General features: G+C 36.9%; 2 protein-coding genes across 2 annotated transcripts in view; both read right to left on the bottom strand.

Annotated features, from left to right (window-relative positions):
• Nucleotides 1–27347, bottom strand: LOC134745954 (uncharacterized). The gene is made up of 5 exons (XM_063680099.1): nt 27249–27347; nt 1958–2067; nt 1262–1389; nt 831–952; nt 1–80 (listed from the first exon to the last, which is right to left on the bottom strand). Exons 2-5 carry the CDS (start codon nt 2063–2065, stop codon nt 28–30), a joined length of 411 nt encoding a protein of 136 aa, XP_063536169.1. The 5' UTR covers nt 2066–2067; nt 27249–27347; the 3' UTR covers nt 1–27.
• LOC134745958 (unconventional myosin ID) overlaps nt 24239–27938 on the bottom strand; it is an 86457-nt gene continuing 82757 nt past the window's right edge. The window contains exon 18 of the mRNA XM_063680107.1: nt 24239–27462. Coding sequence (XP_063536177.1) covers nt 27267–27462 — 196 coding nt within the window. The 3' untranslated portion in view covers nt 24239–27266. The remainder of the gene's footprint in view (nt 27463–27938) is intronic.

The raw sequence follows: 27938 nt of genomic DNA, 5'->3' as shown, positions 1-27938 counted from the left end.
ATATATAATCGGTGTCATGGGGTAGTCTTATGTGGGATTTCTGAACGCACACAGCTTGAAGTAGCACACCATTTGCGATCCTGTAAAAAAAATATTGACGTAATTTTAGAGGGTTCCGTACCTCAAAAGAAAAAGAAGGAACCCTTATAGGATCACTCGTGCGTCTGTCTGTCTGTCCGTCCGTCACAGCCTATTTTCTCCGAAACTACCGGACCAATTAAGTTGAAATTTGGTACACATATGTAAGTTTGTGACCCAAAGACGGACATGTAACGTAAACAAATTAATTTTAAATATGGGAGCCACTTTTGGGGGGCAAATGAGAAAATTAAAAAATACCGTCAAATCAAACTATACCGTGTTACATATCAAATGAAAGAGCTCATTGTGAGAATCTCAATTTTTTTTTATAATTTTAGAATAAACAGTTTAGAAGTTATTCAAGAAAATAGGCAAAAACGACCATTCCCCCCTTTATCTCCGAAACTACTGGATCTAAAATTTTGAAAAAAAAATACACAAAATAGATCTATACCTATAGATTACAGGAAAACCTATAAGAAATGTGCAGTCAAGCGTGAGTCGGACTTAATTACTTAGTTTTTGATCGACCCATACGGTTTTTTTAAAGACATTTCACTCACGTTCCACATAAAAAATACATTGTTTAAATTGCGTAATGTACGGATACGGAACCCTTGGAGAGAGGGGGCGACGCGCTCTTGGCCGGTTTTTTCACATAATATATCTTAGATACGGTGAGTGTCATCTATGGAGATGACAGTTATCACCGTGCCCAAGCTACGGGAAAAATAGGCCTTAACTCTTACCTATAACCTTCCCCTTCTTAGATTTCCACCGCTGTTGCGATCTCAAGCCTGAGAAGAATCTCTTCGCCATGTTCGAGCCAGCCAACATTGGGATCTCTCCCGTCGGCGCGTCTTTATGCATTCTGAAACAGATATCTGATTATATGGGGCATTTTCTATGAAAAGGGACCTTATTGTCGATGGCGCTTACGCCGCACAGCGTCGCGCGGCATTGTCTTTATATCGGAGCATCGTTTATAATGTCGTAAGCGCCATCGACAATAAGGTCCCTTTTTATAGAAAATACCACATATAATGTAATATTATTTATTTACACGGGTCTCCTCTGTTTTAAATGTTTCACAGGTCGTTGAATCGTGTCGTCTCCGTGTCGTCCGCGTGTAAGTGTCTGAGTGGCCCCGTGTCTATGTCGTTGGTGTCCTACTACAAACCTGTGCTCGGTCCGTAACCCTCGCCGATGCTTGATCAGCCTGAACAGCAGCAGGTCGTTGAGTCGTGTCGTCTCCGTGTCGTCCGCGTGTAGGTGTCTAAGCGGCCCCTTGTCTATGTCGTTGACGTCCTGAAACGAAAATGACGATAATACTTATCGGAATATAAACCTATATTAATATTATTAATCCAAGCAGCTTCTACTTCGGAAAGAGTTATAATTACTTTTTCACTTCAGCAGCTCGAACAAGCCTACTTTCCTCACTCCAGGGAGTGAAACAAAGTAGCATTTTAATTTAGTGAAGGCCATGAACTGCCACGTCATACTTTTATTATATTTTTTTTTGTTTCCCTGTATTATTCTGTGTAATTGGAAATACATTTTAACCTTTAATAATGTTCTCACTACTGAGGTGAAAAATGATGTGGGCAACACGAGAGCAAAGTTATTTTACATCTCGTGTTTTTAAGTCTCTCGCTACGCTCAAGAGTCTAACTTAGAATCACTCGCTTCGCTCGTGATTCAATTATAGAACCTTTCGCTTTCTCGGGACTCAAAATAAAAACTCGCAAGAAAAACCAACTTTCCTCTCTTGTTGCACAAATAACTATTGCTCATTTGTAACTTGAGTTTGGTGAAGTTGTTGGTATGTAATGAGTTAATAACCTTATACCTTAGATAAGTTTCTAACCCTTACCTGGTACATGAGGTCATTGTCAAATTCTGGTGCCAGCTCGTACAGTTCGACGGCGGCAGCGGTTGCCAGCAACACCCATACGGCGCCCAGTCGGCTGTGGCACATCATTTCTGAAACAATTGGGGCTAAGTTAAACATACAATAAACTAGGCAGTTGGGGTTACTACACACACAAAGCCGCAGCGGAGGCGGCCGAGTCCCTCAAAAAGCGCAAATACGAGAGAGATATATTGCTTTCCAAGGAGATTTCTGTATTCGGTTGTGGCTTGTATTTTTATGTATATTCACCGATTATTCCGAGATCCGTGTTTCGATTTGAGTACATCTGTCTTCATGTATTATGTGTGTCTCTCTGTAAAGGTTTTATTGAGCTTGTGCAATAAAGAGGATTTGTATTGTATTGTATTCTTTTTTTGCTTGAAAGGAGTCACTTGAACACTTCCAAGGTGATTCCATGTTAATTTGGTTCTGATCTGATAATGCACTTGTGATTTGGGCGTTTTTTAAGCATGTCGTCGAATTAAGGACATCCTATTAAATATAGATGAGCATAGGTTTGAGGAAATACAGCCTTGTCAATATCTGCACCTTTCTAAACACGGATTATAATTAAATCGGAAGCTCCACAACTGATTCACTATGCAAATCAAAGATAGATATAACTCTTTGTGCATATCCAAAGGTCGCGACATGACGGGCCTTAGATGTACAATATCTTAACACTGCAAAGACTGAAATAATTTTCCCTACTTAGGTAGAACTTTTTGGGACAGATTCTCAAATTTATTTAAATAGGTCATTTCATTTGTTACCTAAATGCCTACCGGTTAACTGAGGCGGTTAATAAGAAGTGATTATGGTTGCTTAACGAAACAGGAGGAGCCGGGTTCGAAAAGTGATAAGGGAATTTATTTGTAATTATCACAGTTGTTTCTAAGTTATGGATGTTTTCTCTGTCGCTAGTTAATTGTCGCTTACCACAAGGACGCTCTGACAGGTTATTCGTAATCAAGCAAATTTCACCCTTATGGTAAGCGACAATGTGGTACTTTTTACTTGAGAACGACACATATATTGTAAGTACAGGGTGGGCCAGTGATATATACATTTAAAAAAATATTAATAAATAATCAATTTTTATGTTTTTAAATAAAAATTATAATTATAATTTGGGATAAAGAAATAAATTTTACGTTTTAAAAATTAAATCATCAAGATGTCGTCCGTAGCGGTTGCGGCACTCTTCCAGTCTTGCTTGTAAATTTTGAAAGACTTAACAAGACTTTCGTGTTAAGAGATTTCCTGGCTCCGAAACTTCACGAATCGTATGGTTACAACAACAACACATGGTTTCAGCAAGACGGGGCCACCTGCCATACAAGTAACGTGACCCTGGAAGTTTTGCGTGAAATGTTTCCTCAAAAATTGATATCGAGGCGAGGTGACATTGCTTGGCCTCCCAGGAGCCCTGACTTAACTTCGGCAGACTTCTTTTTGTGGGGTTACTTGAAGAGTAAAGTGTACTCCAATAATCCGACAACCACAGCAGAATTAAAGGAGAATATTCGTCAAGAAATCCAATCAATATCTCCGCAACTTCTAACGAAAGTCTTTCAAAATTTACAAGCAAGACTGGAAGAGTGCCGCAACCGCTACGGACGACATCTTGATGACTTAATTTTTTTATGGAAATTGAATTTCTGAAATAAATAATTATTTAATTTAATTTAATTTAAAACGTAAAATTTATTTCTTTATCCCAAATTCTAATTATAATTTTTATTTAAAAACATAAAAATTGATAATTTTTTTTAATGCATTTATTACTGGCCCACCCTGTAGTTAAAGTACTAACAATTTATGGATCATGTTGTGTGAATAAATGAAGTAAGGAGAGAATAATTTCTTGTATCGTACTTTTCAGTGCGATTTTTCAGTACAGGGTTTTATTTTATGAACTTATTTTTTATAAATTACCTGTATAACAATTTTTACAACTTATTTCGATGTCGTAGAAAAAACATTGTATGTATAATTGTTTAGGTAGGACATTCTAAATACTTATAGGTTATTTTAAAGATGTTTTTCTATTTCTCTGAGTATAAATTAACGCTATTCGATGAACGATGATTTCAATGAACGTGATAAGTGTGATAACTCCCCTAGTACTTTTTTACCTATTACTACCAAACTGAAACCCACACTTAAGAGCGTTTTCACACTGCTAATCCGATATCGGATGTCGGATGGAAGTAAAATGTAAGACGTGTTTTTCTGTATTTATTTATTCATTTTACATATCATTATTACTAAAAAAAAACGGCCAAGTGCGAGTCGGAATCGCGCACCGAGGGTTCCGTACTTTTTAGTATTTGTTGTTATAGCGGCAACAGAAATATATCATCTGTGAAAATTTCAACTGTCTAGCTATCACGGTTCATGAGATACAGCCTGGTGACAGACGGACAGCGGAGTCTTAGTAATAGGGTCCCGTTTTTACCCTTTGGGTACGGAACCCTAAAAAAACACATAACTATTACAAAATTTCGCCAAACTGCGACAGTTTTTTTTTTTCACAACATGATTACAGTACAAATTATATACATTAATTTATAAGAATCTACATAGTATATTTTAGTTACGTTTAGTTTATAAAAGTTTTGTTACTATATTCCTTTTATCTACATCTATTACAGTTTTTAATTTAAATATAGTAGTGTTGTGACTACTTAAAAAAAAATACAAATCAATATATTTAATAAAATAATTTGGTTTGTTCCCAAACTTGTTTACTATATTTTTATTTAATTTGTTCCAATAAAGAAATACATTTAGAATCTACATTGTGATGGTATGTTGTTGCCGTTGTTGGCGAATGAAATACACCCAATACTAACCACTGGCACAGTGGTCCCAGTGGGACTTGAACGCACGATACATCTACTATATGTACAACCAGTGTTTCTGACCTGTAAAACATTAACTTTTACCAATAAATGTCTTGTATCTTGTACTGGGTCGACCACTTTTTTATCAAGATCGCACAAAGTGTGAAAAGTGTTTAATTACCTAATAAAAAACAAGTTATTTTTAGCATTTTCCTATACGGACGCAAATAATACATAGGTCATGACCCCTAGACGTCATGAGGCAGGCGCAGATGGTATCTGCGACCATTAGTGCTGACTGCTGACGGACGTCGTTAGTGCAGACTTATGGGTACCGAACTACCGAATACCGTTCGGTATTTATTTATTTAATCGTATGGCATTATACAGTAGGTAACAGATACAGAAATCAGAAATACAACTGCAGAGAATTCCACTTCGTCGTTTATTTTATCAGGTATAAGATAAGTGAAATAGAAACCGACTGAAAGAAAGACCGGAAGACCAGCGCTGACTTTAGGGTTAGCATAATGCTAACCCTAAAGTCAGCGCTAAAGTTAGCATAATGCTGACCCTAAAGTCAGCGCTAAAGTTAGCATAATGCTAACCCTAAAGTCAGCGCTAAAGTTAGCATAATGCTAACCCTAAAGTCAGCGCTTAGGCGGGACCATTTCGTGGTAAACTAGGAATATACTTTATGTTTTAAATATAATTTTTCTTTGTAATAAGTTTGTATGAAATGTAGTTTACCATGGATGAATGAAATCTATTCTAAATACATTCTATACAGAGCAAAAAATGAGCAAAAGTGAGTGATATGTAGACTCGACAAAAAAAAATGTATGCAGATTGCAGAAGAATGTGCAGTATAGCGAAACCCAATCGATTTTTTTAAGAAATGGTTATCTACAGTTGCTCTTCTGACATACATTCCCTCCGTTTTTTTTTTAAATATTAGAATCTCTGCTTAGCTCCTTATATTTATAGTTGAATGCTGTTTGGCGTTTGTACATTGCATTTTGCATTGCATTGTAAGTTAAAATTAATTAATACAATCGATCTCAAGGCTCAAGAAGACTTAAATGCAATATAATTTTATTGCAATAACAAATAATAAAAAAATACAAAGCCTTAAAGTAAAAATTATAAATTAACATTAAAAACTCAATAAAACTACAACTAAAATTATAAATAAAAAAACTTAAATTATGATCGTAATTTAAAAATACGTCGTATGCTTTAAATAACTTGTACCTATTTTAAAATAACCCGTAACATCCTATTAATAAATGTTATAATTACTTTCACACATTATCACTTTTTTCAGTTTTTAATTGTGTCCCAAAGTTTCATAGGATCGGATATTGCAATATTACATATTCATATTTGCAATATCGTGATCGATAAATGAGGTTTTTAATTGAACAGGACGGTTTTACGTTAATTTTGCTTTACGTAACATTTAATACCCAATTTCCTACGCATAAATTATTATCTCAAACACGTGAATATGGACCGTAAAATGTTGCATTTGTTATTGTAAACATTGAAGACGGTTGTGGAATACCCATCATAGAACATTAGATTCCCCTTCTTTTTATGATATTGTTTTATATATTTTGTATTATTTAACATAATAAAGTTTATATATACATACATTGTAAACATTTAAAATCTATTAATTTTACGGTTTCTCGAGTGCTGCAAGTGTTGGTGTTCTAAAACATATGTTTAAAAAAATCAGAACTAGCCGTTAGTTTGCGATTTAAGCGATTCCTAGTATAAATATAACTGGCCTAGGAGTATAACTACTTACTTACAATTATCAGAAGTCAAACAATTGTATAATTTATTATCAAAAAACAGAGATCTAGCTCGTAGGTCGCCAGACACCCAGACTATAGTTTGGTAGTTTCTTTTACCAGTTTTTTGGTGTCTGACGATTAAGGACGGACAATCTGCGGTCTAATGAACTGTCGCCTGCGGTATTTCCGGACCGATACGACCTTTAAGAAAAGAGCGTACTCCCATCTTAAATGCCAGCAACGCACTTACAACCCCTCTGGTGTTGCGGGTATCCATGGGCGGCGGTAATCGCTTACCATCAGGTGATCCGTCTGTTCGTTTGCCTCCTATTTTATTTATTTACATATTTAATCTTTATTGCACAAAAGGAGAAAACCTTACAGTACAAAAGGCGGACTTAATGCCATAAGGCATATAGGATGATATCATAAAAAAATAAAAATTGGCAATAATAAAATTATGCATACGACACAGTTCTAGAGATCCTGGTCTACATATAATATATTTAACAGGCTTATTTATCTACCTAAGCATTGTAATAAATATGGATTAAGCGGTAATCCTTACTACCCAGATATTTCATTCCATTACTAATTACAACACACGTATGTAAATTGTAAAACTCCGTTGTAATTAATGTAACCGGAATATGATACGTTCATTTAGCGAGCCCGTGTACGCGGTGTGGGATGCGCTGTGACCGATTTAAAACGATGGATCATCATTTTTCATCCGGCAGTTTGTTGAGTCCCACGTCCCACAAAAATTAATAAAAAGAATACCATATTGACGGAACAAATTAAAATTCTATAATACAATCCTTACGCACGGACAATGAATTTAATATCAGTAGTGTAACATTTCGTATCTTGTCACGGTGACAATAGTATGAGATCGATTTTCATACTGTAAAACACAAAGCAGGAAAAAAAACATATTCATTTAATAAATTGTAGATACCTCGAGTTAACTTTAGTAATGCCTTTTATTTGCCCTTGTTACACACTAAATTAAACGGTCGTCAGTAATGCCACTTTACGAGAAAAGTCGACAGTTTGCCCTTGACGGTAAAGATCTCCTTTAAGATCATCCCCTTTAGTTTAATAGCTCGTGACGAAAAGATCAGGATTACTTTTGTTTGTGGAGATCTTCCCACGCAAGATGACCTAACTGGTTTCCTATAAATTTAATTATTTCAAAGCGAAACGTGGAAAAGCGATAAAAATGATAAAATCGTGTAACCACCTAGCCACTCACCACGCGTACATAAATCGTTATAGCCATTGAAATTAATGACGTCATTATGACGTCGCTGACGTCACTGGTACTTGGGAAGGTTGTAAATTGTATTGAGATGATATCCGTCACCGTACCCAAGCTGCTTGAAAAATATGTAGGTAATATATATAACAACTCATCTGGCTGGAAATATATTAAATTTATATACTTAAAAAGCCAATAGGTATATCACATTTTAATTCACATTGCTATCTCGCTGCCTCGCTTTCACACTGGAGCGACGTGCGGATTCACATCACAGTATAATAAAGTAAGTAAGTATAATAACTGCGTAAAGCCATTTTGTATCTTCCCTTGTGTATAAATTATCCATCCATTTCCATAGATAAACACCATTTGTACGCGATATTCCCACAGAGGGCACCGCCTTAAGACAACATGCAAAATTACAAAAGTAATTTCAGGTTAAAATATTCATGAAATATGTTATAAGTACACGAACAGTTTATTTTCTCATCTAAAATTCTTAAATAAAAATAGATTTGCACACAAAATAGAAATTCTGTGTAACTAAGATAAGACTCAAGTTATAAATGCTAATAACTGCTGCTTATTTTCGCTCCTCTATATGATAACAGTTGATCAAAACGTATTTCAAGACAATATTTACGAGTATAGCGCTCTTCGCAATTGCGTCCAATATTGAAACAAATAATAGTGCAAGAAATATTAAAAGAAAACCATTTCATTTAGCACCACACTATTACATTTCGCTATTCCATATTCATTTCTCATTTGTCGTCTTCTGTAGGGCTAAGATGGTCGGCTCTTTATCATTTGTCATCATGCCTGTCACGTTCTAACATGCACGTAAGTGCGAAAGTGACGCATGACATGACAGGTGATAAAAATGCGACCATGATACCGCTGCTGAAAAAGGCTAATTGTTTATCTACGACGCGGGATGAAAGTGACATTTCTAGGTGCTTTACTTCACAAGCATCATTTTTTAACGATTAGCAATGGAACTTTGGTTTTAAATGGATTCGTCAACAACAAGATCTAAAAGGGCCATCCTTTGATTTATATTTTAATCCATTTTGAATCAATACACATGTGTACTCTCGCAAACCCACTTTGGCAGTACCTAGAAAAAGGCGCGGAATTAAAGTTTTCTATGGGACAACCCTTCGCGTCTACATTTTTTGATTTGCAGCCTTTTTCTAGACTGAAGGGCCAGCTAAACTAAATATATCAGACTAGATGTAATTAGTTTAAGAAAGTGTAGCTATATTATGACACAGTTTTCCTAGATGTACCTATTCTATTTATTTATTTCGGAATAGGTACGAGCTATAGTGCTTCATGCCTAAAACTAAGTAACTTATTAGTGATAACTGTGTCAAACAATAATGAAACAACAACAACTATAAGTAATCAACGACAAATATAAGGATAACTTTCATTTCTAATATCTCTCGTGTTTCCTCCACTAATTTAACTCACAGAACGCGATAACTCACAGATGTAATATTGATTTAGATCTGGTAGATAAATATTCTTGGACATTCATTTAGGTTTATTTATGAAACAGACATCTAGTTCAAAAAAATACTTACTTGAATTCTTTTGGGTGAGACCCCATAGCCAGTAGCAACACTAATTTACCATATTAACCCATTAGCGCCTATTGTAGCCACTTGAATACACAAAAAAATTGTCACAATAGAATGACGCAGCATGGTCTATGTATTCCTTACGCTAATTGTTTCATAAAGTTTATGATGCATGTTAATATCGCCCATATAATCACTAAGATGGGGTTCTTCAAAAAAGGAGTGTACAGGTTTTTAAAGGGTCGGCAACGCGCATGTAATATCTCTGGTGTTGCAGGCGTCCATAGGCTACGGTGACTGCTTACCATCAGGCGGGCCGTATGCTTGTTTGCCACCGTCGTGGTATAAAAAAAAAACTATATAATGCGTATGTATCGGATGCGATGTGACTGTGTCATTTAAAAAAACCGGCCAAGTGCGAGTCGGACTCGCGCACCGAGGGTTCCGTACTTTTTAGTATTTGTTGTTATAGCGGCAACAGAAATACATCATCTGTGAATATTTCAACTGTCTAGCTATCACGGTTCATGAGATACAACCTGGTGACAGACAGACAGACGGACAAACGGACAGCGGAGTCTTAGTAATACGGTCCCGTTTTTACCCTTTAGGTACGGAACCCTAAAAAACAACCTGGAATAAAAATAAATGGTTTCCAACATAATAACCTATAACGGAATTTTAAATTTATTCAAATCAGCACTCGGTCGCCCAGATGTTTTATCAACAATATAAATATCACTGGATACTAGATTACTTAAATACATTGAAATGATCCTGTATTGACCTAACTCTGACATGTGTGGGTGGTGAAGTGTCTAAATCGTTAAATTATTTAATGTTTAGTGGATAAAATTAAACTTTCTTATCAGTTTTTGAACAATTAAATAAACTAATATTATATACCCTACATTTTCAATGTTAAATTTTATTATCAATAATATCAATAAATACAGGACCCGGGTATCCTTAAACTACGTCCAAAAGAGAGGTATGGGCACTGTGAATGACATCTCGCTTTGTGTGGTAGGGCACAGGACAGTGGATGTCATTCCAGATCTAGAGCAGAGCCCAACTGGGGAGGTACCTCCACCTTACAGAAAACCGCAGCCAAATAACACTAGACCCTACTAATAGTGTTGTGTTCCTGCCGGTGAGTAAGGTTGCCAGAGCTCGAGGGAGAGGAGTGTTAGGGTCGGCAACGCGCATGTAACTCCTCTGGAGTTGCAGGCGTACATAGGCTATGGAGACTGCTTAACATCAGGCGGGCCGTATGCTTGTTTGCCACCGAAGTAGTATAAAAAAAAAACTCCAAGACATTAATAAATTTGTTGCAATATAATTTTAAATAACAATCTCTTAACCATTGTTATAAGACATAATTTATATAATGATTACCTACATTCATAGATTACTTTAGATTTAAGACTATTGCTGTGCCCTACCAGGGTCCATGTGAATCCCACTATGTATGTACCACCAAATGTAAACCTTACCAGCTTACCAGCTGGTGTGATGATTACTTTTTACATTCCTCTAAATTTGTCCATGAGTTTAGTTTCTAAGAAGATAGTATTAATTTGAAAAGCTATTAAAATTATATATTTATAACAGTTTTAGCGCACATTTGGCCAGAAGACCGATTCTGATCTTGTTTTGATATGAAGAGAATTCTTAGAGCCATTTCTAGATCCTATATTAACAAATTACAAAATCATTTCATAATATTTAACATCATACCTATTATCACACTGAAATGTTTAAATTCGAAGACCGCAAAATGTTTGCAAAGTTCGTAAGAAGTGTAAGAACTTACCTGCGTGTTCACGTCTCGCGGCAGCGCGGCACACTCGCGCCCGACACACACCCGACTGCCGCCGCGCGCTGCGGCCCTCCCTTATATCTGCACGTGAATTTCCACCGCTAAATATAAGTTATTTCACTTCCATTATGGAACTATTCACTTCCTAAGAATAGTGGAATCTAGAGGATTGAAAAGTTTAGGCTGCGAAAGAAATACGAGTAGTTAATACACCATTCCCTACAATTATACCAAAATACGCTTATAAACGAATTATTTCCCCCGATTGTCAATTTTTAGGGTTCCGTACCCAAAGGGTAAAAACGGGACCCTATTACTAAGACTCCGCTGTCCGTCTGGCCGTCTGTCCGTCTGTCTGTCACCAGGCTGTATCTCATGAACCGTGATAGCTAGACAGTTAAAATTTTCACAGATGTATTTCTGTTGCCGCTATAACAACAAATACTAAAAAGTACGGAACCCTCGGTGCGCGAGTCCGACTCGGTTTTTTTTACAAGTTTTTTATTAACTTGTAATGTACCTATGTAAGTATGTATGTAATATGTATGTAACATGTTTGTAAGGGTCAAATCTTGCAAGTTCAATTTGACCCACGCGAGCTAGAATCAGGTAATGCAGGCATGTCAGGTATATAAGAAACAATAACGCTAATTTAAAGTAGTGGTTAGAATGAAATCAAATGAAGTATATGAAAATCGGTATAAAATGCAAGGATCGAGGATATTATTAATGACATTATTATTGATCGTCCGAAATAAATGTCCGATCCAAAATAAATGTATTGAATTTTGTATGAATTGGTAGGTACCATAATTTATTTGAATTCTATACTCACCTAATATTTCTTGTTTCTTATAGTACTTCACTGGGATTCGAACCCAGGACCTCTAGCCTCAGGTGACTACCGACTAGGCTAGGAGGCAGTTAATCACTTAGCTAAGTAAATAAAACTTAGTACCTACACAATGTTGGGGCTTTTAAAACATAAAAAGTAAATTTATTCATCAACTTGAAATTGGATAACAATTTTGTTGTCGCTCCAAATAGAAGATATAAAGTATAGATTTTATTCAGGTATAGATAAAGCGTGGGACAGAATTATAATAATACACATACAGGGTGATACGTAAAAATTTTAATAAATCATTCACCGTCGTATGTTAAAATTGCTCATCCATTTGAATTTGTTCGGTTACTGAATGTTTCTGCTGTATAAGCAGGAAAGCAAATAGCCTCTCTTGTGTGAGTAAGCCACTGTTCGAGCTGAGCCTCTGTTCCCGCCTTGACCCTACGGAACTTACGTAGGTGCGAAATTTAATTTATTATTTACCAGTCGCTTTTCGCTGAAGGAAAACATCGCGTGGAAACTAGACCAATCCCAATGTGGACTAGTTTTGTCCTCTGGGTTGGAATGGCAGATGACAGAGGGTTCTGTAACAACTAGTGCTAAAGCCAATGCCAACCTGTCTGGCCTAGTGGGTAGTGACTCTGCCTATGAAGCCGATAAACGCATAAAGACACTAGAGAATTCGAGAAGTGACCACTTCGTCGATAACTCAATTTACGAGATGGTCGTAGCCTCGTAGACGGGCTACGGTTGTCGTAGGCTCGTAGCACGTCTACGCCGCGACGAATGATTTCACAGTAAACAACAAGTGATATAATTATGACGCATGCACTAACCTTACAGAGGTAAATTCGAGTTTTAGTTATTCGATTTGTTTCCGATATTATACTAATCTGTCAATCTCAAAAGTGACGCTTTTGGTTGAATAAATGTCACAGAAGGCATACTGTCATATTACATAGCTTTATCGCAGTTAAAAATTATGCTGTGACGTCTCCAATTGTGCCCCCCTTTTCGTGACGCGCATGCTATAGCATTAACCTTTGTATGGGATTCTCCTTAGTAGCCCAGCAGGTAAGTCTGGGAGTGGACACGTGCAATTTAAGCGAATTTCGCGCGATTGTGTATGTAAAATACTATGTTTTATGAATAAATGCTTGATCTTGATCGCTATTTTGATGGATTCTTTGTAATATCGTAATTAATGTTTTTCTTACAATTTCTTCAAGTTTTTGATTGTGTTTTAATGAATATATTTAATTGATATGCTTTTAGTGACGGGAATGCTATAACAGTCCCAAAATCTCCATACACAATTTAGGTGTGCCACTGGTGTGACTGAGCGTCCGCGAACGTGTTTTCCTAATTATTTTTCACACTGCACCCACATTCGAGAATTTCTATTTTGCCCTATGGTTGACTGGTAGAGAATGCCTTGAGGCATTAAGTCCGCCATTTGTACGTATTTTAATTGTGCAATAAAGTTTAAATAAATAAACGTGTAACATCAGTTGTATAACGACTTTAAACCGTTTTCGATACACCTAACTACGTGTCCTTTTACGTCACAATCAGCCAGCACGTGTCTGAGCATTATCTTAACTGTCCTCAATGAAAAGCAACTTTACTATCAGACATTGACTGCGCTATAAACCAAGTCCAGCCACTCAGCTGAATGTCAAGTTGCAAGTCCAAGGCTGCAGACTACCGAGACTACCAGACGGAGCATGTATTTTTTATATCACAGGAACAAATTGAAAAATTTACGCTTCCGGCAGGACTTGAACCCGCAACCTCTGCAATCCGTGCGTTGCTCTTAACCAATAACCGGAAAGCCGGAAGCCTACCAGAACCTCGCAAATCTTTCTATTCCTTCCCTTATGTACAAAGATAGATATAACTCCGTAATAGATGGATACAGTCTAAGGAAAAAACGTGCCTCGAAAATCACGAAAATTTGATTCTCGATCAGATGACGCCACTAGCTTTGGCCTACTCTCGTATAGAGGGCGTTGACGGTTTCGTTTGTTATTTATGATTTTAACGCATATCAGTGAAAGAACATGGGTCAAAATCATATAAAAATAATTAATACAAATAAAAAAATCATTTATCCATATTTAAAGACATATTAACCTATTTTTATAAATCTTCATTTTTAGTTTTAAAGTATGTCGATAGATGGCAGTGAATTTAAAGTGGTTACAAAATTTACTATGACAGTACCGCTCTATCTTATTATATCCTCATCACATAACATAGTATTATACACCGACTGTGTAAGGCCTATCATCGATCGTCTCACAATACTTCAGACACTCACGGTACACAGTCGTCCAACTCCATGCGTTGCTCTTAACCAATAACCGGAAAGCCGGAAGCCTACCAGAACCTCGCAAATTTTTCCATTCCTTTCCTTATGTATATACGCCGTTGGGAAAGATGTAATCGTCTTTCGATAGATGTCGCTTTACGTCACCCCAAAGGCATCTGTGTATCTTGGAATCATCATCATCATGTCAGCCGATAGACGTCCACTGCTGGACATAGGCCTCCCCCAAGGCTCGCCACTCCGACCGATCCTGTGCCGCTCGCAACCACCGAATTCCCGCGACCTTCACCAGGTCGTCGCTCCATCTCGTTGGAGGCCTACCGGCAGTTCGTCTTCCGGTACGCGTCCGTATCTTGGAATACACTGTTGCAAAAGCAAATAATTTGACATAAAGTTAAATGTTTTTATTTGCTAGATTTATGGTCAGGCACAATATGATGGACATAAAACAACATAGATCAACATAATTCACCATGAGGTGTGCGTAATAGTAATATAAGATATAGATATAAGTTGTCGATGTACGTTGAGTTAGTTACATTATAGACGCTCACGAGCAAGCACGTGTGTTTCACTTCTCCGAGTCCCATACTTACCACATGGCGACCGTGACAGGAGTTTTAGTGGCATGCAAATTAAAATAGGTACACAATTTGAAATAAATCATTAAAAATTAAATCGCAATCATTAAGAATTCATACAATTTAATTTGATCGAAGAGCTGGCGGCTTCCTCGCACAACGTATCAGCATTGCGATACAGCGAGGAAATACCGCCAGCATCCTTGGTACAATGCCTCAAGGGCCTATTTTAGATTTAAGCTAGTTATTAATTTCGTTTACGTGGTACCACTGTATATATCTTGTATGTAAATAAAGAGCTTTTTATTTAATTTTACAATAATACCTATAATAAGTCAGCTTGGGCCCTGCCTCGCTGCTGGCGGCACCCTATGTTAGGTTTTTATAATGTGTTTATATGTATTTTGTATTGTTTTGTAAGTGTTTTGTTACTTTTATATACATATTATTAAAATCCTAACTTAAGAAGAAAGATAAATAAAATGATAACAACTGTATCATATACACTATGATATGGAAGAAGGATATATAAATAGTTATGCATCGCAGACGAAGTCGCGGACAGTAGCTAGTGCTTCATAATGCAATGTCTAAGTAGTCTGTGTGTGTGGGCCTGACACTCTTTGATAGAGAAAGATAGTCTTATTGCGATTCCTATAAGAGGAAAGAGAAAATAGTGCATATGCTTTGTCCTTATCAGCGATCGGGTGGCATCATAGGTAGGAGGCGATGGCGAAATACCGAAATTTATAAGAGTGAAAGATAAAAAATCCTATGCTGCCTAAATTTTATATGAATATTGTTTCTCTTACCCCCGGTCGCTCGGTGGCGCGTCTATAACTACTTGATATCTATCTTTGCTACTTGTATATACTATGTCTATGCTGTGTTCAAGGGTTAGCTATTTTATGGTGATAGTCGGTAAAAGCCAGTTAGCCGTGGGAGAAAAACGACCACCGATCAAACCGCTTAGTGCTACCAAAGATAGATATAACTCCGTAATAGATGGATACAGTCTAAGGAAAAAACGTGCCTCGAAAATCAAGAAAATTTGATTCTCGTTCAGAGGGCGCTACTAGTTTTGGCCTACAGTCGTATAGATGGCGTTGACGGTTTCGTTTGTTATTTAACAATTTTAACGCATATCAGTGAAAGAACATGGGTCAAAATCATCAAAATAATTAATGCAAATAAAAAAATCATTCATCTATTTTTAAATACATTTTATCGTATTTCTACAAATCTTTAATTTTAGTTTTAAAGTGTGACGACAGATGGCAGTGAATTTACTGGGGTTACAAAATTTACTATGACTGGTACTGTCATAGTAAATTTTATAACCACAGTAAATTCACTGCCATCTATCGACACACTTTAAAACTAAAAATGAAGATTTATAAAAATACGATAAAATGTATTTAAATATGGATAAATGATTTTTTTTTTATTTGCATTAATTATTTTTATGATTTTGACCCATGTTCTTTCACTGATATGCGTTAAAATTGTTAAATAACAAACGAAACCGTCAACGCCATCTATACGACAGTAGGCCAAAGCTAGTAGCGCACTCAGATCGAGAGTCAAATTTTCTTGATTTTCGAGTCACGTTTTTTCCTTAGACTGTATCCATCTATTACGGAGTTATATCTATCTTTGGTGCTACTATTTTGGTTTTTATCTACTCTGAAGCCTTCTTAAGAAGCGGTCTACTTTCCATTTTACTTTGATTTACACGCCGACATAGGGTCATTGCGCTAGTTTCTGTCCATGATAGATAGATAGACTGTCAATTACATAATAAAAATTGATTACAAAAATCATAATAAATTAAAATTATTCAAATTCACATAAAAATTAATGTCGACAATTTTGAGATTCTAATATTTACATTAGGAAATCAGTAAAATATAATTCAAATTAACTACTTACAATTACAATAGAACTAATCAGAATTACATTAGATGGACGAAAATAATGGTCACAATTACATTTAGCAGAATAAGGGTCGGTTGCACCAAACTGCTTGTCATCGTTAAAGAGTTCGCTAAATTTTATTGTATGGAAAGTTTCATAGTAAACCGCCGCGGCGCGCCGGGTGACGTTAATCAGTCTGTCAAGTGCGGATGGTGCAACCGGCACTAAGACTGACTAAAAAGAAACATGCTCTAGTTTTGGTCCACTTGACGGATTAGCAAATAATATATTTCATTTTTAATTTGCTACTTGCGAAATATATTTTTAATGTAGATAGATATATTATTGAGACATTAAGGATTGCAATAAGTCCAAATTTGTGCAGCAATGTAGGTTTATATTTAAACTTCGTCAAGTGGACGAAAACTAGCGCAATGGCCCTATTATTTATTTATTTAATATTTAACACAATCATAATTTATTCTTTCTTTTGATATGTGTCTTCAGGTCGCTAACCCCCAAGTGCGAATTACGAAGTCTCGATTAACCTTTTCAAAACAAACCTTTACCCAAAAAACTGGACTGGAGTCGGACTCGCGTTCCAAGGGTTCCGTACATTACACAATTTAAACAATGTATCTTTTATGTGAAATGTCTTTAAAAAACCCGTAGGGGTCGGATCAAAAACTAAGTAATTAAGTCCGACTCACGCTTGACTGCACATTTCTAATAGGTTTTCCGGTGATCTATTTTGTGTATTTTTTTTTCAAAATTTTAGATCCAGTAGTTTCGGAGATAAAGGGGGGGAATGGTAATTTTTTGCCTATTTTCTTGAATAACTTCTAAACTATTTACTTTAAAATTATAAAAAAAATATATTTGAGATTCTCACCAAGAGCTCTTTTATTTTGATATGTAATACGATATAGTTTGACAAACTTTATTTTTTAATTTTCTCATTTACCCCCCAAAAGTGGCCCCCGTGTTTAAAATTAATATGTTTACGTTACATTTCCATCTTTGGGTCACAAACTTACATATGTGTACCAAATTTCAACTTAATTGGTCCAGTAGTTTCGGAGAAAATAGGCTGTGACAGACGGACAGACAGACAGACGGACAGACAGACAGACAGACAGACAGACGCACGAGTGATCCTATAAGGGTTCCGTTTTTTCCTTTTGAGGTACGGAACCCTAAAAACAATTAGCTTTGTGTCTTAATTACACCAAGCAATTAATATTAAATAGGTATACGTATCTAAAGTCATCAGTCATCATTAACTTAAGTTCTAGATACGCAAGTAAAAATTAACACTCCATGTTTAAGCAGCAAAGGCTAATTTTATAAGGGGGCAAAGTTGTAGCTTAACTGCTCGGGCCCGATACCCGAGCAAGCAAAATATTCCAAAATTGAACCACGAGCACAGCGAGTCCGAAAAGTGGAACCTTGAGCGTTGCTAGGGTTTCAAGGCACAAGGGTTAAACAAATGCCACCGAGTGAGACACAAAAATTTTCACCACACCAACGCGAGGAAAATACTAGCTAAACAAAATCAAATCTCCTGATTTTGCTGTTTTCCGTTTTCTACTTTATCTGTAGCAGCCAAATAGCTGAAAAAGGAACGTGAAATTGGATTAATTTAATAATATTTCTACACACGAGTTCAAAGCACCCAACATTTAATTACAAACGGTTATTGTTTTGCCTTTCGTAGCTTACTTTATTAATAAAATGTAATAAGTACCTATATTATTTTATTGTTATCTTTACTGGACAGTGCAGTTAACTGACCAATTCGACGACCGGTCTGGCCTAGTGGGTAGTGACCCTGCCTGTGAAGCCGATGGTCCTGGGTTCAAATCCCGGTAAGGGCATTTATTTGTGTGATGAGCACAGATATTTGTTCCTGAGTCTTGGGTGTTTTCTATGTATTTATGTATTTGTATATTATATATATCGTTGTCTAAGTACCCACAACACAAGCCTTCTTGAGCTTACTGTGGGACTAAGTCAATCTGTGTAAGAATGTCCTATAATATTTATTATTTATAATTGTAGACCTAATTCTAACGACTTAGGGACGTCGGTTGGTCACTTAACTGTGCTGCGCCTAGTGACTATAAGGTCACTATATAGTTGTATATTTATTTATTTAATCTTTATTGCACAAAAGAAAATACAATCGTACAAAAGGCGGACTTAATGCTATGAGGCATTCTCTACCAGTCAACCTTCGGGCAAAGCAGAGAATTAGTAGGCGGTGCAACACACACACTAAGAATTCATCTTTCTGCCAGCAAAGTACTCACGTAAGGATTTTTTAAATGCAAATCTATTCGGACACTGTCTAATTTTAACAGGGAGACTATTCCAAAGGCGAGCTGCCTGAATAGAGAAAGAATAGGACATGAAACCTGTGCGGTGAGATGGTATGGACAAAGAAAGGTTACCAGTAGAGCGAAGTTGACGGACACGAGAAACACCATAGTAGTTGAAGAAAGATTTGAGTATACAAAAATGTATATATATATGTATTTTTACTCCTGAATAAAGATATTTTGTATTTCGACGCTTTTAGCACTAATGTGGGAATGTTGCTCCGGACGGCAATATTACTTTTTGCCAGGACGGAATATTTCTAACGATATTGTCTTTCTTTTCACTTCATCAGCTCAAAAAAGCGTGCTTTGCTCAAGCTACGTGTTCGTTTCATTTGCGAGCGAAGCTATTCAGCTTCATCTCCTCAGCTTAGGTAAAATGGGTCATATTTACAATACATTTTACAGTAGTATGGTTAACTCATTCACGTCTTTCCTATAGACATCGCAACATTAAGAGAATAAATACATTGTGTATTAAGGGCGGTAAACAATAACGAGTGGGAATTGATTAATGAACACGACTGCATTTTTTTGTTCGTCGGAAAGCGGCAACTTCGATTAGCACAGCGAGCCGAAAGTTGACACTTTCCGCCCGGAGGAGGGCAGAAGAAAAAATTACTACCCCTTCTTCACAGGTCTACCCAAAGGATTATCTGACTGTGTAAATGGGTAGTTATTTATAGACAAAACATTTAAATGATAATTGGACCGTCTAAGAATCCGTGTTCGATTAGTCTTCGTGTCTGTGTTAAAAGAGGGCAATTTGGCATTCCATATGGAGGTATAACAACGGGGCTTGAAATCGGGCGCGAGGACTGGCAAACTATTAAAACTGATTGTGGATCTAGTGGAAGTTATGAAGATAAATTAGTGTAAAACATTATAATGAATATTAACAAACATCTTGATATTATGAACCGTGATAGCTAGACAGTTGAAATTTTCACAGATGATGTATTTCTGTTGCCGCTACAACAAATACTTAAAAGTACGGAAACCTCGGTACGCGAGTCCGACTCGGTTTTTTATGATTATGTTCTGATGCTGTCATTCTTACATTATTTAGTACCTACTGTGTTGTTTCCGTGAGATGTAAAGCAATCATTTCAACTTTACAACTGGCAATTTATTTCATGTCATGGATTTGCGTAATATTCATAAAGTCTTTATTACACGCCCTTGTACTTATGAATATTTTCTGAAATAAAAGAACCTCCCCTGAGGGTTGAATGGCGTGCTCGTGGCAAAAATAAACTTAAAACCATATTGCGCACAAATTACACGATATTACGTAGGTATTTTAGGTGTAGGTTATTACTTACAAAGTTAGATATAACTCCGTAATAGATGGATAAAGTCTAAGGAAAAAACGTGCCTCGAAAATCAAGAAGATTTGATTCTCGTTTAGAGGGCGCTACTAGCTTTGGCCAACTGTCGTATAGATGGCGTTGACGGTTTCGTTTGTTATTTAACAATTTTAACGCATATCAGTGAAAGAACATGGGTCAAAATCATATAAAAATAATTAATGCAAATAAAAAAATCATTTATCCATATTTAAATACATTTTAACGTATTTTTATAAATCTTCATTTTTAGTTTTAAAGTATGTCGATAGATGGCAGTGAATTTACAGCGGTTACAAAATTTACTATGACAGTACCGCTCTACCACTATATCCACTTTGTTACTTATTACGATCAAAACTATATACTTACTTTACTTTTTGATCAAAACTAAAAACCAGAGTAAAGGGTTAAAAGGGTGTACTCCCTTTTTGGCGAAATTTAATTCGCCGAATTTCACTTGGCAACCAACTTTTCGCCAAAGTTTCATTTGACAAACCAATCGTTGGCATAACCCTACTTCGCAACCATTTCATTTCCCAACCCCATAGTTGGGAAATGAAAATGACGTACTAGGTTGGGTTAGGTTAGGTTGGATTATGTAAAGTTGCGAAATGAAATTCGGCCAAATGAAACTTTGGCGGAAAGTTGGTTGCCAAGTGAAATTCTGCAATACAATTTTCGGCGAAAAGTAGGTAAACCGTATAGAGGCTGAATCATTATTATTTTATTTATTTTATTAAACAAAGGTCGAGTGTTCTCTCTGAAGTGCTCATTAATACGAATTCCTTCCTAAGTTTCATTACCCTGGCGATATCCATTTGCCATTTCGTTCGATAATCACTTCGTAGGCTTCGTTATTACTGTTAATTATGTTATGTTCTTGTGTTAATTAGTTAGCATCCTAATAAACTAATCTGTAACATATCACGCAATTTTTCGTCGCTCAGTCAGTCTCAGCTGCAGACCATCATGGAAAAAATTTCAAGAGCTTGTGACCTCTTTTCCATTTCCATTAACGCCAAGAAAACCATCATACTAGCGCAAGGATGCTCAGAACAGACTTTACAACACACTTGCTCAAAACGACGTTTTTATTCCACCGATTTTTGGCTCATAATCCTAGATATTAAACACGCGCGCTCTTTCAGTGTATTATTCCTCTCGTGCTTTTTCATTATATTATCCGACTGAGTTAAGAAGCTAACTCATTGCTAATAATATGCATGGAAAGGGAGCCTTCTTTAATTGGTCGGACTAGCGGGCACTGGCGCGCCCGACCGCCTTGCGCAGTGCGCGGCCGGGGCGTGCGAGGGGCGGCCGGCAGTACGAGTATGACAGATGAAACACACAATACTAACTGTAAAAACTATTAAAATTTGATTAATATGAAAGTTTCTTTTTTTCTCGCAAGTGTGTTAAAAAACGTCGTATGAAACGCGTGTGCATTGGTCATTACACACATCGGCTTTCTTATTGCGCGCTCGCTTACAGCTCGCGCGCACAATATCGCCTCGTGTGTAATGACCAACTTAGCACACTTGTATCATAATGTACTACTATTTATGTATTTACACTTTATTGCACAAAAGAAAAACATACATACATACATGGCCACTTGTACCAGCCACTAACCCGGGGTTAACCGTTAACCCAGTGTCAAATTGTAATGGTGACCATGGTAACTCCATGTTAACCGGTTAACCCCGGGTTAGTGGGATAGTGCAAGTGGCGCTTAATGCCATGAGGCGTTCTCTACATAAAGCAGGGGTGCGAAACTCCTCGCTTCGGGCAAACTCGGCTCCATTCGGCTCAGCATTGCTCCGAGGAATTATTAGGGTTGGCACAACTTGACGTCCCTTTGCGTGCACGACCACAGATAAAATAATTACTTGAATTTTGACAACCCTAAATAGCCAAAAGGGATAGTGCCATATATTAGAAAGAGATAGCATGATTCGACCATGAACCGCTATCAAACTTCGGTTTTGTAGGAAGTTTCTTTTCTCTACGGTAGTACTATTACTTATTCCAAAGAGGATATAATAGGATAGAGCGGTACTGTCATAGTAAATTTTGTAGCCACAGTAAATTCACTGCCATCTATCGACACACGATTAAAACTAAAAATGAAGATGTATAAAAATACCATAAAATGTATTTATATATGGATAAATGTTTTTTTTTTATTTGGATTAATTATTTTTATATGATTTTAACCCATGGTCTTTCACTGATATGCGTTAAAATTGTTAAATAACATACGAAACCGTTAACGCCATCTATCCGAGAGTAGGCCAAAGGTAGTGGCACCATCTGTTTGAGAATCAAATTTTCTTGATTTTCGTGGCACGTTTTTTCCTTAGACTTCTTATTCTAATTCTGTACCTAAAGGTAAAATAGTAAATAGGAATAGTTAAATAAACAAACACGCATCAGGTAAAAGACTGTATTGAATACATTAAACTCATGGCACCACATGAAGGCACATCCGAATTATTCTCGTATATACATATATATCGACCCATACTGACCAGTGACCAGTAATCTCGAGTTAAACGTGTTATAATTATATCTCAGATTATGGATGGTATAGAAAGGATGCCAATCTCTTATGGCAGAATTGTTGCAAAAGTGACCGCTTTCAGCTTTAAATAATAGTGCCTAATCTCTCCGGTGGCGCTAGTTAGGCTCTGGGACATGAGTATAACATGAACCAACAAATAACCCGACCAAATTACGTAGGTTGTTTTTGGTAGTATTTCGGTGTATAGTGGCGCCGCCTAATTACTGTTTTTTGATGGACACTTTTCATACATAGAGATTTGGCTCCTTTATATAGTCTCCATGTCTCAGATACTAAAATAGTTTGATTGACCCAATTGGCAAAATTGTAGTACAGTCGCCATCAGACATATCGGAGCGGCCGAGGGACTCAAAAATATCTGGACACGCACCTAGCGCCATGACAATAGAGGCGTGTTCAGATATTTGTGAGCACCTCGGCCGCTCCGATATATCTGATGGCGACTGTACCAAATTGATACAAAAGGTGATTGATTAGTAAATTGGCAACTCGGATGTTTAATTTAATATCTGGGATATACTTAGTATCAATAGGGAATATTACTGCAATGTTCTGCCACCAGAGTGCAGCACTAGCCTTTTTAGTAAACCATAGAGTAACTTATACATACTGTACCTTTAACAGGTTTTTGACAAGTTTTCAGAGATAAGTATTAAACCCACCTCCGACGTTTCGAGGACGGCGTTGTCCCCGTGGTCTCGGAGAAGACTGGCTAAAGTTGACATCAACATCTTCTAGGCGCGCGAGTTTTTCGAACTACCCGCACTTGACGCACAAGACCTTGATAAACAAGACCAAGTGCGGGTAGTTCGAAAAACTCGCGCGCCTAGAAGATGTTGATGTCAACTTTAGCCAGTCTTCTCCGAGACCACGGGGACAACGCCGTCCTCGAAACGTCGGAGGTGGGTTTAATACTTATTTTACGCGATTAAGTCCCGTCGTTGTAAATAATAATGAGTAAAAATCGTGAAAGTTTAAATCAGTGTTTTTCAGAGATAATAAAATATGACATTGATGCATCAAGGCGGTTTGTTTACAGGGGACCTACCGGGTAACGCGAATCCGAAATTTCGCTATCTGCCTCTCTATCGCTCAAATATGCAAGTGACAGAGATATTAGATAATGAAATTTCGATTTTCTTGTTTCGCGATAGACCCTCAGATTTTGGTAGTGGCGCCCTCTGCGCAGAGTTTCGCGCAATATTCCTTATATTGACCAGTGACCAGTGATTAACGTGTTATAGTTATATCTCAGATACCAAAATAGTTTGAGACCCAATAATTGGCAAAATTTTTGTACCAAATTGATACGAAAGGTGATTGGTTAGTAAATTGGCCACTCGGATGTTTAGTTTAGTATCTGGGATATACTTAGTATCAATTGTAACAAAAAAATCCTTCCAGGTAACATTTGACAAGCTGAAAAACCTTACACTCAAAATCAGTTACTCTCACTCTGTATGGAAATATACATAAATCATAATATGTGACGTTTTCAACCAAAAGGTACCACATTGTCGCTTGTTGATAAGGTTGATTTCTAATTGAAGCTATATGGAAATAGCGCCATATTGACAAGCGACAATAAGTACCCTTTTGGTTGAAAATGGCACATATTTTTCTTTACTCTTAAATGTAACTTTTTGAAAATTTCTGGTCAAAAACAATAATTAAGTAATATAAGACTAGGTTGTCGTTGTTAACAGTTTGACCGCCGCGTTTATTTTAGTTTATTTTATATAACGTACAATAATAAAATTTTTAAGAACGTATCAAGTCCCTAGCCATTGGACACAGCCGAAATGTACATATGCATTAGGGTATTTAGAACCAGTATACAAAGTATCATAACAACCGGTGTAGCGGTTACGAAGACATTAACAAATTACGATTTTTAACTTTGGAGCAGCCTGTATGTGTTAGTAGCTCCTGAGGTCATAAATAGTATGAAATCTTCTTGGACCTTTTTGATTCTTTTTTATTTATGACACTAATAAGATTCTGACTTTTGACAAATGTCATCATTGCCGCATATTTTCAAACACATTGTCAAAAGCACTGGCAATGATTAATACAGTATGTTTCGTTTTGTTGTCAATTATTGGAAATAAGTTTGTTTGAAAAAAAAATCTCTTTAGAGCATTCCTGAGAAGTAACCCTACGTGGCATTTCAGGGTTTGTCCAATGGCTAAGGTCACCCTGTATACTGAAACCTTTCTGTGGCGGTCAAAGGGAAGAATAATTCCTGGTTTATTGTGCGTTTCCTGTAAGCAGGCGTTCTTGCCTTAAAACAGTAAATAAGCTATTTACATAATATTAAATATAACTAAGCAATGACTTACTTATAAAGAAAATAATTACAATTAAACCAATAAAAACATCCAAAAATATAATTGCCTTTCATTAACTCATCGGTTATCATTGTTCTCATAAAAGGCCATTTAACAGTAAAATCATAATTAAATTCATAACAAAATTATTTAAAAAAGAGTTAGCACAACTGTTCGCGCGAAATATTTGTCTCAACATTAGGACATTTTTCTAAAATAAATATTGAAAACCAGATTCTTTCAAATCTGGACATTTTTGGGCTCATTCTACTCCGAATCGACAGCATTCTCCATTCTGCCATTAAAAAAAGATGTCCCAAAATGTCCATTCCATTACGTCACGTTTTAGTGTGTTTTTTTTTCACTTGTATGCGCGTGACGTTATTTGACGTCTTTGGCGGTCAAAGGGTTCAACAGAAAGACAGATTTATTGTGGACCCGGTAGTTGTGCTAGCCCCAAGGGGCCGTATCTTGAAATACATTTTGTAATTTCATAACATAATCCATAAAATTTGTTTATCGTTTGTCATGTTACGAGTTATTATTAAATACGTGAAAAGCCCCAGGACGGCTTAAAATTAAGAAACCGTCAAAAAGGTAGCAGATTAATATTATTATTATCACTCGAATAAATTATTGGTACTTATAAATTACTTTACAATGCATATTATTATCACTGTGGCTTATAATACGACCAACATATTTTTTTTTAAACCACGTACCGGAAAAAACGAAAATATAATAGACCAATCGATATCCAAAATCAGAAAAAAAACTGACAGCATTAAATAAAATGCTTTCATTCGGCATATTTACGTAAAAAAATTATGGAGCCGAAATAACCGCTCGCAACTGCCAGTATATAATTATACCCTTTTCACACCACCAATTTGAAAAAGGGTTTATTCTTCCCTGCTAGGAGGGATCAAAGTGGCACTTTTCTTCCCTGCTATGAGGGATCAAAGTGGTACTTTTCTTCCCTGCTAGGAGGGATCAAAGTGGCACTTTTCTTCCCTGCTAGGAGGGATCAAAGTGGCACTTTTCTTCCCTGCTAGGAGGGATCAAAGTAACACTTTTCCTGTTCTAGGACACTATTTTCACATTTTTTTGCACATAATTTTGTAGCAACATCATAATTACCTCATAGGTGATGTGAAAAGCAGTATGTGTCACATGGTAGCAAAATTATTTCCACCTTGGGCGTAACACACTTGAAACAATCGCCGTAAATTTCCCTTGCCCCTTGTAACACAATCTACTATTTTAATTCTGTATATGAGTACGAGATATTTTGTTTTCGCAATTATCCCCTTGGGTGGTACAAAATTTTCTCGGGGATGGTTTTTTTTAAATTCAAATGTCGGCATACAAATATTAGACTTTAATTTCACATTGATTTGTTCATTACTGATGGTATTTTAAGTGGGAAGTTGCAACGTTCCGGTGCGGGACGGATACGGGGCGGAGCGGGGTCGGCGCGCGCGACTTCCCCAGGGTTGGGTTTTTGCTTCGCTCATCTTTAATTAATTAAGTTTGAAATCTGCTTCGTTTATTGTTACCTAACATAATAGTAAGTAATATGGGTTAGAAACTTACACCCCTCGGTAGCTGTGTTCATGCTCTTGCAGACGCAGGATGGTAGGTGATAACATTGTGTGCGTGCGTGAAGGGGGCGGGGGTGGTGGTGGTGGTGGTGGTGGGGGTGGAGGGGGAGACAGCGGGCAGCTGCAGCGCGCGAGGCTTGCCGCCGAGCGTGCAGCGTGTGGTGGCGCCGCTCTCCACCTCTACGGGTAACTCGGACCCCGTTAACCTGCAAACAAATGGATATTTGTGGTATTTTCTATAAAAAGGGACCTTATTGTCGATGGCGCTTACGCCATTATAAACGATGCTCCGATAGAAATACAATGCCGCGCGACGCTGTGCGACGTAAGCGCCATCGACAATAAGGTCCCTTTTCATAAAAAATGCCCCATCTTTAATTATGTTTTCAACACACTTGCTCAAAACGACGTTTTTATTCTACCGATTTTTGGCTCATAATCCTAGATATTAAACACGCGTGCTTTTTCATTATATTATTCGACTGAGTTAAGAAGCTAACTGATTGCTAATAATATGCATGGAAAGGGAGCCTTCTTTAATTGGTCGGACTGGCGGGCACCGGCGCGCTCCTCGCCCTATCAATACCTTAGAGTGATTCTTGACAAAAGTTTAAGTGTGTTAACCCGTGCGAAGCCGGGACGGGTCGCTAGGTAGTGATATAGCCGAGGAATTTAACGAGCA

The sequence above is a fragment of the Cydia strobilella genome, chromosome 12 (genome assembly GCF_947568885.1).
Source record: "Cydia strobilella chromosome 12, ilCydStro3.1, whole genome shotgun sequence".
Taxonomy (NCBI): Eukaryota; Metazoa; Arthropoda; class Insecta; order Lepidoptera; family Tortricidae; genus Cydia; species Cydia strobilella.
This window is presented reverse-complemented; position numbering and strand designations above follow the sequence as displayed.